Source organism: Sprattus sprattus (assembly GCF_963457725.1).
Source record: "Sprattus sprattus genome assembly, chromosome: 5".
Taxonomy (NCBI): Eukaryota; Metazoa; Chordata; class Actinopteri; order Clupeiformes; family Clupeidae; genus Sprattus; species Sprattus sprattus.
The window spans coordinates 25887573-25896321 of record NC_137924.1 but is presented as its reverse complement, the minus strand read 5'-3'; the positions used below and the strand labels follow the sequence as shown (position 1 = coordinate 25896321).

Below are 8749 nucleotides of genomic sequence, written 5' to 3'. Positions count from 1 at the left end.
CCTCAAGTAGCGTTTTTTAAACTATCACTGTCAATATGGAAAAGGTCACTGAGCGTTTAAACAATCATGTTAGCAATGTGTAAATGGAACGTATGGCCCCATTGGCTTGCCGTAACTCTACTGTGTACAGATCGGTGTAGATAGCCAAGAGAAAACTCAATGGAAAAGACAATCGCACTGTCTAGCCCTGCTAACTGGTTAGCACTGTAACAACCTGCATCTATCAACACAGCCGCGTCATTTGCAAGAAAAGCAAGCTCTATTCCCTACTACATCTGCCGAGCCGCTACGAGACACACCACCAAAATGTTGAACCCCGCCAACGGGGATCCAGTACACGTTGTTACCAGATATATCGAAGAGTACATGGATTTGGTTGAATCATTGCCCCTCGACTTACAAAGATGTGTGTCTCTGATGAGGGAAATCGACGCAAAATATCAAGGTAACCAAACTTAGCTGTTCGTGAAACGATAGTCGCTATAACGTTTGCTAGCTAGCTAGAAGTATATGCTCAAGCTAACTTAGTGGAATATGTGTGGATGTGCTAGCCAGCTAGCAAACCAAAGTGATAATTTTACTGAACATGGAACACGTCCTTTAGTACGAACAGGTTTGCCGCCTCTAGTTGTCTAGCTAGAGTTATAACGATACCGATAGATTGTTGATTATAGGACGTTAAAAAGACCTCGCTAGCGGCACAGCGTTACCTTTTTATTACGCAGAAAATTCATAGTTCGTTCATTTGACGTTGGCTAGCAAGTACAGTTATACGTGCCAACTAGCTTACGTTACATCCCTCCAACATTAACCACTCTAGATATTGTGTTGAGTGAGCTAACTATGTACTTTGGTAAATGGTATCAATAAGCGAAACGCTTAGTATTTTCCAGGCAGAAGTACGAGTGAGCGAGAAAGCTCTACAACTGGATAACCCGCTAACATAAACGTTAATGCCAGGTGTTCATGGCGTGGATCGAGTTGTTTTCCTCGGTGAATGCATTTATGTTAACCGCCCAGTTAAGAAGATATGCACTTCAGCTGATCGTTTTTGACATTGAATGCTGTTTTTGATTTCATGCCATGGTTGGTGTTTCGTATAGTACTTGGTGTACATCAGTTATATTAGCCGAAGTTGAAGGGTGGTCTGATTTGCGAAGTTCATTTAAGCAACTCTTCTAATATTGCGGAAAGCTGAAACAAGATGAAAAGTTAGATGATAGTACTGTTATGTTGTGATTAAGATTATCGAGTGATATTTTATTGAATTCATTACTTTCCACCGACGTTTATCGTAGTTCTACAGTCTCATGTTTTCATGTGAACGTACAGTAAACGAGTGAGGCGAGCGTTAGCTAGCCAGTTTTAGTACTTTGAGAGCTTGCAGGAGATTGGTCTTTGTCTCGGCGAGGGAGGGACTTGGCATAGAGACAAACAGAGGTGATTGGTTTGTGTCTGTGGAACCCAAGGAGGCGTCCCTAACTTTGATGGTGGTTTCGTGGGATGTCTGGGCGGAGCTTGTACAAGTGAAAAAGGCAAAACACAAAAGATTTCCTGTTTTGAAGACAGTGGACTGATCTGGGAAACGAAAAAATAAAGTTCTACTGCTTTTAATTTATATGTGTTAACCATTGAAAACCGTTCAGTTTACAAGGGGTGGCCATCGAATTATGAAAGTTGAATTTGTACCCTAACCCATGGATGAAAGAAGAAGCACTAAGTTATGCTTGATAAATGTGGAGATTTGGTCAGCTGTTTTTATACCATGGCCTTTGTTTATTATTTGACAAGGTGTCCATAACATGATATTGACTGTTATTGTGTTTGTTTTTCAGAGATCCTGCAGGAGCTGGATGAGGCTTATGAGAAGCACCGGCAGGAGATCGACCCGGCCCAGAGGAGACGTCTTCTCCACTGCATTCAGCGAGCTCTGATCCGCACCCAGGAACTGGGCGATGAGAAGATCGAGATCGCAGGCCAGATGGTTGAACTGGTGGAGAACCGGGCCAAACAGGTGGAGTGGCACGTTGAGCTGTTCCAGTCCTCCCAGGCCGGCTCGCCCGAGCCCAACACACCAACCGGCTCCGCCTCTGCCGTCACGACCGTTACCATGACGCCGACAGCCATGTCGTCCAGCAAACCCAGCGTGGATAAGCGGCGTGAGGAGACGCCTGTCCCCGGGGACAAGTCCGGCAGTGGCAAGCGTTCCCGGCGGCAGAAGAACGGCGGCGAGAACCGTGAGAACTCCAACTACAGCACAGACCACGGCGAAGACGTGGTCACTGGCACGCCCAAGGAGAAGAGGACCAAGACATCCTCCTCCTCGTCGTCGTCGTCCAAGAAGAAGAAACGGTCAAAGGCCAAACAAGAGAGAGAGGCGTCGCCCACAGACCTGCCCATCGACCCCAACGAGCCCACATATTGCCTGTGCGAGCAGGTCTCCTACGGTGAGATGATCGGCTGCGATAATGACGAGTGCCCCATCGAGTGGTTCCACTTCTCTTGTGTGGGTCTCCACCACAAGCCCAAAGGGAAATGGTATTGCCCCAAATGCCGTGGTGAGAATGAAAAGACTATGGACAAGAGTTTGGAGAGGTCCAAAAAGGAGAGGTCGTACAACAGGTAGCTTGCTACCTGCAAACTCGACCCCTCTCATGAAACTGGACATGTTTTTTTCCCCATTCTCACTCTGCCGTCCTAATGTGTCCCAAAAATAATGTTTTGAGGTCTGAATCTTAAATGTTTTGTTCAGATCCAGTAGTGTTGGATGTGTCGGTGTCAACAAGGGTTGTTTGCCCTGAGTTAAATGTTTAAAAGTTTATATTTAAAAAAGGGAAAAAATATGCTTGGTTAGATTTACTGCACACCACACCTTTCCCTCTCCATTGCTTGTCATCTTTTGATGTGGAACAGTAAGCCGTGACTCTAAACAAAGACTGCCCTAGGAAGTGACCCCTCCTATAATGGACCAGGTTTTCTCTACAGGGTTTTTGTCTTTGTTTATGTGTGTACAATCATTTTCCTTACATCTGCCTTGCGATTGTTACTTTGAAGAATGCCATGTTGGTGTGAGTAAATTTTAAACCATAACTTTTCATGTCTGTCTTTACTGACACAAAACTAGTAAATGTCCTTTTATATTGTGTAAATACATTTTTATGTATCTATTCCAAGTACCTCTGCATAAGTTGCATTAAAGATAAATCTATGCAGGCTGGAGTTATTTTCAGGTATATTAAGTCTACAATAGCAGTACTTAAATATTCATATGAAGACCTGCGAAAGGTATGGACCATTAACAGCCTGTGTGGATGCCAATGTCCAATTGTTAGTCTGTGCTTGGGCTCAACACATTGGAAGGGTTAATGAATCAGTCTTACAATTAACTATACAACACACTTGAATACAGTCTACGACCTTTGCCCTTTAAAGGAAAGCGGATTGAGACAGAGATGTGAGCCTTGCACAAGGTCTGCAATCAGTCCAGGTGAAGGAGCAAGAGGTCTGTCAATTACTGTAGGGTTGAGCTCACCAAGCCAGCACAACCAATAGGTGAAATGTGTTGTCCAGAGGACAAAGACTTAATTAAGACTAGCGATGTGATGCCATCTCTTATAAAGCAATGAATAATACTTACTTCTTTTCAAAGATACAGATAAATGCCATGTCAGAGGAATTATTAACGTTGCACTACTACATGTGTTTCATAATCACTATGAGGATATAAGATGATCTCTGAAGAACTCATGAAAAACCTTAGGAGACACGAGGGTACAGGTAAATAAACGTCTCAGGCTCGTTACTTCTCTGCAGGTCTGAGCAAAAATTGCCATTTTGTAGTTAACAGGGATTTATTTTAGGGCTTTATGACTCAAAAAAAAAAAAAAGAACTATATCTGAAATGTCATGTTTGACATCATATAGTACAGACCGTACAAAAAGAAAAGTATGGCCTCGGTAATGTTATCTTTGCCAGTTTACTATGGTAATCTTTTTACCTAAACCAAAGCAGTTAAATCCTTGTCTTGGATATGTACCTTTTATTTTTAACAACCCTTGGCCCCAAATAAAAGATGCAGTTTTTCCCTATGCTATATAACTAAGCTATAATATAAACGAGCTTGACAATCCAAAATAGGGTAAGGTCACAAGCTTCTGACCCACTTTAAGAAAAAAGGCAAGGGTGCTGTATTTTAAATTCTAGCTCTACAGCTTGTGTCACATTATCAACAGTCAGAACTGTCCATGCAACTACTGCTGTTGTCTGAACTGTAACCGGGCAGAGGAGTTCATCCTACGGTTAGTGAATCTTGTCAAGTCCTTGCTGCAATCATAAAAAATAAATGCCCTAACAAATACATAGCCATACTCTCCTCAGCTTTAGTTAGAAACCAACATTCAACACAATCCACCTGTTACCCAAACAAACCATCAAATATTAAGTTAACGGCCCACATACTGAATAAAGTTCAAAGATTCCCACAGAGGTTGTATTTTAAAGTCTTAGTAAAACTGAGCAAAAGTTAGCCAAACTAGCCACATCAAATACGTATTGTGAATATAACATCTTAAATATTGCTACATGCAACACAATATTGTGTATCCCGTACTAAAGTTATTCTTGTAACAATCACTGGACAAAATATCATAATAAATGTAGTTCCGCCTTTTTTATTTTTTTTTATTTACAAGTGCTGGAAAGAAAAAAACCCATCCTGACATGGACAACCAGTGCAAAATCTGTACAGAATTCAGACAAATGTCTTCTTAAACACGAGTAAGAAATAACATTGGGGGATACTAGCATTCATGCGTGTAACAAAGCTCAAGGCGGCTTAGGCGTGCATATAGCGCTGAACTGAGATTTGATCTGTACTTGATGAAGCCATGTGGCTACTCTCAGATCAGTATCTGTCAGTCCATCATTTGGGGGGACGGGGGAACGCATGATGCCCAAATCGCTTGGAAAAAGGGGATTTGTAACAATAACACAACCAGTCCATGGATCATGATAACACAGTTCCTATACAATAATAATTAAAAAAAACTATGAATCCCCTTCTCCTTTTGCCGAGAACTTGGGCAGGCTTGGGAATCGGGTAAAGTAGCATTTGATTTCTGTGTCCATAATATTCTTGAATTGTAGAGCAACTCAGAAGCCAGCTGAAGGGGAAGATCTTGTAAAAAGCATCCTGTGATCAGACAAATTGAGCAAAAGGGGATGGGGAGCACTTGAGGGCCAAAAGATGTATATATTTATATATGTGTAAAAAAAAAAAAAAAAAAAAGAGATTCAGGCGCAGTCCTACACAGTGAGTAAGGTAAAGTGCATAAAAACTTAAAATCATAACGAGTAGGGCAGGGGGGAAATAAAGAGATATATTCCACTAACTGGAAATCCACACAAAGCTCATATTTGAAGGAAAAAAACAAACAAACGCTTGTTAGCAGGTGTGCGAGGTCAACTGTCCCTCCAACTCTGCTCCACAATGGCTGACACACGTTTCTCATACTCCCGCTTGTTTTCCTGATAAAGCTGTGCTGCCTGGCTATTCGCTGGACTGTTTGGGTTTGGTTCATCTAAAAGGGACTGTAACAGGGAAAGGAACAAGAGTCAAGAAAGGGAATCAGTCTCCACAGTAAAAACACAAATACAAAAGAAAATCAATGGAATAAGTGTAATGATTATAAAAAGCACTATTTTTACATATTTCATAGCGTATTTCATGCTGCTTAACATTTTGGTGTTGTAAACTTAAGTGTGTTTTTGCCAACCTGAATAGAAGTGAGAATAGAAGACACATCATATGTTGGACTCCAGCGATTCTGTAGAATGTCTAAGCATATACTTCCATCTGCATACACTGAAAGAGAACAAAAAAAAAGTTTTAATTTCTACATAGAAGTTTAAGTAACATGCATTACCCACTATTCAGTTCAAAGTTCATCACCTCAACCATCTCCTTAGCCATTTACTAACTAGCTAACTAACTAGTTTGCTAACTCAAAATGAAAAATGCAACCCAACCCCTGTTTACTCAGGATATCTTTTTATGGTAGCTGACCAAATGTTATCACACGCAGCAAATCTGTGACCGTATCAGAATGCACTGCACCGAAATCAAATTTTCCAAGGGAAACCTCAAACTGATGAGTCCTAAACCTTGTTTGTCATGCTCATGGGACTGCTTAGCAGTGGCCAAAAGAGGAATGTACCATTTGGATGGAACATCTTTGAGACGAACCGCACTGTCGGAGGTTTGTTGGGATATTCTTCTGTAAATTCAACTGTAAGTTTGAATGTGCCTGTGGAATAATAAAGAAAGAAAAAAGAAACAGTCACATTCTAGTTGTCAAACACTGAAAATATAATTAAGTGACTAAATTAAGTGGATAAAATTCCTCCCTTACCATCTTCAAACGGAGTTCCCTCTGGCCTGTACACAGAACAACAAATGTTAGATGTAGACATTTAATGGACAACAGCCCCAAGAACGGGAAGCTAAGGTAGAAGGCTGAGCTGACAACTGATATGGTATTCAGACTGTTCTATTTAGGACACACATATTGCTTCACGTGTGACATTGTAGATCTTGTTTGCAGGCCTGGCTACCACGACAAGCAAACTACCTAACATAACTCAGGGTTCATCGTGTCAATGAAGTAGCGAAAGGTGGAGAGTATCTGTTTAATTAACTGCAAGAGGTCTCGAAATCCTCTAGTTGAATCTCCCAGGAAAAAAAGTCTGATCGGACTTTGGTTCCTTCTTCTATCTGCCTGCAAAATGCCCACTGTGTGACAGTCCCCGTTTGCTGCGGCGATACATTCATGGTTCGTTCCCTGGTTGCTTACCCGAATATGACTGCATTCCACACCATTATGTTGTTCTCGGATGGGGCTCCACTGACGCCAGCCGGTGGGTCCTCTTGGAGCCTAAAGTTCAACATCCGTGTAAAAAGATATATAACGTTTCACGTGTCAGTTTGCTCAATGTCTAGCTGTATCCATACACACTACCAATACCCCTAACTGCGAACCTGTCTCACATAACGTTTGGTGACATACCTTAGCTACGCTGGCTAATGTTGGCTAATACTAGCTGGCTTGCTTGGTTGGTTCACAATTTGACACGTTCATTTCAGGAGGTCAACTTGTGTTTTAAGCGAAGCGGTTAAAATATGAAGTATTTACACATTTTCAATGTCGAGCTTAATCAAAGCTGCAAATGTAATAGCCTCACAATATTTAGATTTCATAAATGTATCCCAGACAGCTAATTAGCCAACTTTCATCCGTAACTTCCCTTCCTAGCAAGCTAACATACATCAACGCCATGTAATAACCAGTCCATACTATAGCATTCGTCTAGCTAGCAAGCTAGTTTGAAGCTACCCAAGACAGTTCATTTGTTGACCAGATGAAAGACGGCCGGTTGTTTTTGGTAGCTGGAGAATTGCGGTGATCTAGATACCCTTCAATCTCTCTAAAGGACAATGTGGACATTAACATAACATCCCGCCATGTTATAAACCTGCCCTGAACACCTGACATATTTTCCATTCATCGTTCATATAGCAAACGTTAAACTGGTAGAGGGACAGAAGGCTAAATAGCTTGCCAGCTAACTGGAAAGGTGGCTAACATTAGCTTAATGTATCGACGTCAAGCTAGCTCGGAGTTTTTTTTAGAAATTTCATAACTCACCGTTTAAAATCTCGCATAAGTCGTCTTCTCGCTGGCGTAGACATTGCTAAATGTGTATGTACACTGTACACAAATAATTTTCACCACCTAGAGAATGTTGTTTACACAGTGGCTAAAAATAATATTACGATAGCTAATGGAACTGACCAATAGCTAGCTAGAATTACTACAGTATCCTTTTCCTCCTTGACGCCGCCTCCCTCTAGTTGCTGCTGTACGTGGTTTTCTGTGTAGCCTACTTTGAAGGCATTTAGGACTATACCATTACAAACGGAGGGGGTGGATACTCTGATGTTCTTATTTTCAAATATGAAGTGCAAGGTCATACGTTGTGTGTTGCATGTATATCTAATATGTGGGTTTACGGTTAACGATATCGATATAATAACGATATTGTATATAAAACATATTCGCTACTAGATGTAGGAATCTACCGGCATGTTCGCCCGGTAAGTGTTTTAGTCTTCACCAACTATGGGCGTGGACAGGATGACGTACGCTGTATTGAGGGAGGTCGAAGTACCCCAAGCGATAAAGGTCGGTATCGCTGGTACGACAGGTGACTGGGTGCGTGTACACGTGAAGTATTGAATTGGTTGGTTGGCTGGCTCGTGTGCTAATACATATGCAGACATTATTTGCATGGAGACGAAATCTCTCCTCCATACACGCGCACACACGCCTGGCTCTCTCAGCAATATAACCCTGTCTGCCTTGCATTAAGTCTGTAAAAGGTGGAATCCGTATTTGTCTACAGTAGAGCAGCCTATATACGAGGCACATGGGGCCACTCTAAATCCTAACACTAGTCTGCTTATTTATCTCCCCCACCAACAGAGCACGCGCTCAAACTGTTGCCAAGTTTCATTTGGCACTAGGTAACTGCTGAACCATTTCCACAAATCTAAAGTAAGCCATTGGCACACTGACTGAGAAAGCACCCGATAGCGACATGACGTTAGTAATGTTTTTTTTTTTATTCGCATCATTTGCATTTCCTTTTTTTTAAAGAACATATGTACAAAAAGAAAACAGCAGCCGAACA

The 8749-nt window shown here is 41.6% G+C and overlaps 2 protein-coding genes across 2 annotated transcripts; one reads left to right on the top strand and one right to left on the bottom strand.

Moving 5' to 3' along the window:
* Nucleotides 1–242: 242 nt before the first annotated feature.
* ing1 (inhibitor of growth family, member 1) lies at nt 243–3165 on the top strand. The gene is made up of 2 exons (XM_080838444.1): nt 243–445; nt 1836–3165. Exons 1-2 carry the CDS (start codon nt 307–309, stop codon nt 2624–2626), a joined length of 930 nt encoding a protein of 309 aa, XP_080694570.1. The 5' UTR covers nt 243–306; the 3' UTR covers nt 2627–3165.
* A 1480-nt stretch (nt 3166–4645) lies between these two features.
* Nucleotides 4646–7904, bottom strand: LOC308365243 (ubiquitin-conjugating enzyme E2 A-like). Its single transcript, XM_080838619.1, has 6 exons — nt 7705–7904; nt 6853–6933; nt 6412–6437; nt 6217–6306; nt 5776–5864; nt 4646–5590 (listed from the first exon to the last, which is right to left on the bottom strand). Exons 1-6 carry the CDS (start codon nt 7746–7748, stop codon nt 5462–5464), a joined length of 459 nt encoding a protein of 152 aa, XP_080694745.1. The 5' UTR covers nt 7749–7904; the 3' UTR covers nt 4646–5461.
* Between the last annotated feature and the right edge of the window lie 845 nt (nt 7905–8749).

Coding starts and splice junctions, on each gene's coding strand:
- ing1 (XM_080838444.1), top strand. CDS start 307: ATGTTGAACCCCGCCAACGGGGATCCAGTACACGTTGTTACCAGATAT. Junction 446..1,835: donor AATCGACGCAAAATATCAAG/GTAACCAAACTT, acceptor TTTGTTTTTCAG/AGATCCTGCAGGAGCTGGAT.
- LOC308365243 (XM_080838619.1), bottom strand. CDS start 7,748: ATGTCTACGCCAGCGAGAAGACGACTTATGCGAGATTTTAAACG. Junction 6,934..7,704: donor CTTATGCGAGATTTTAAACG/GTGAGTTATGAA, acceptor GTTGAACTTTAG/GCTCCAAGAGGACCCACCGG. Junction 6,307..6,411: donor GGGAACTCCGTTTGAAGATG/GTAAGGGAGGAA, acceptor ATTATTCCACAG/GCACATTCAAACTTACAGTT.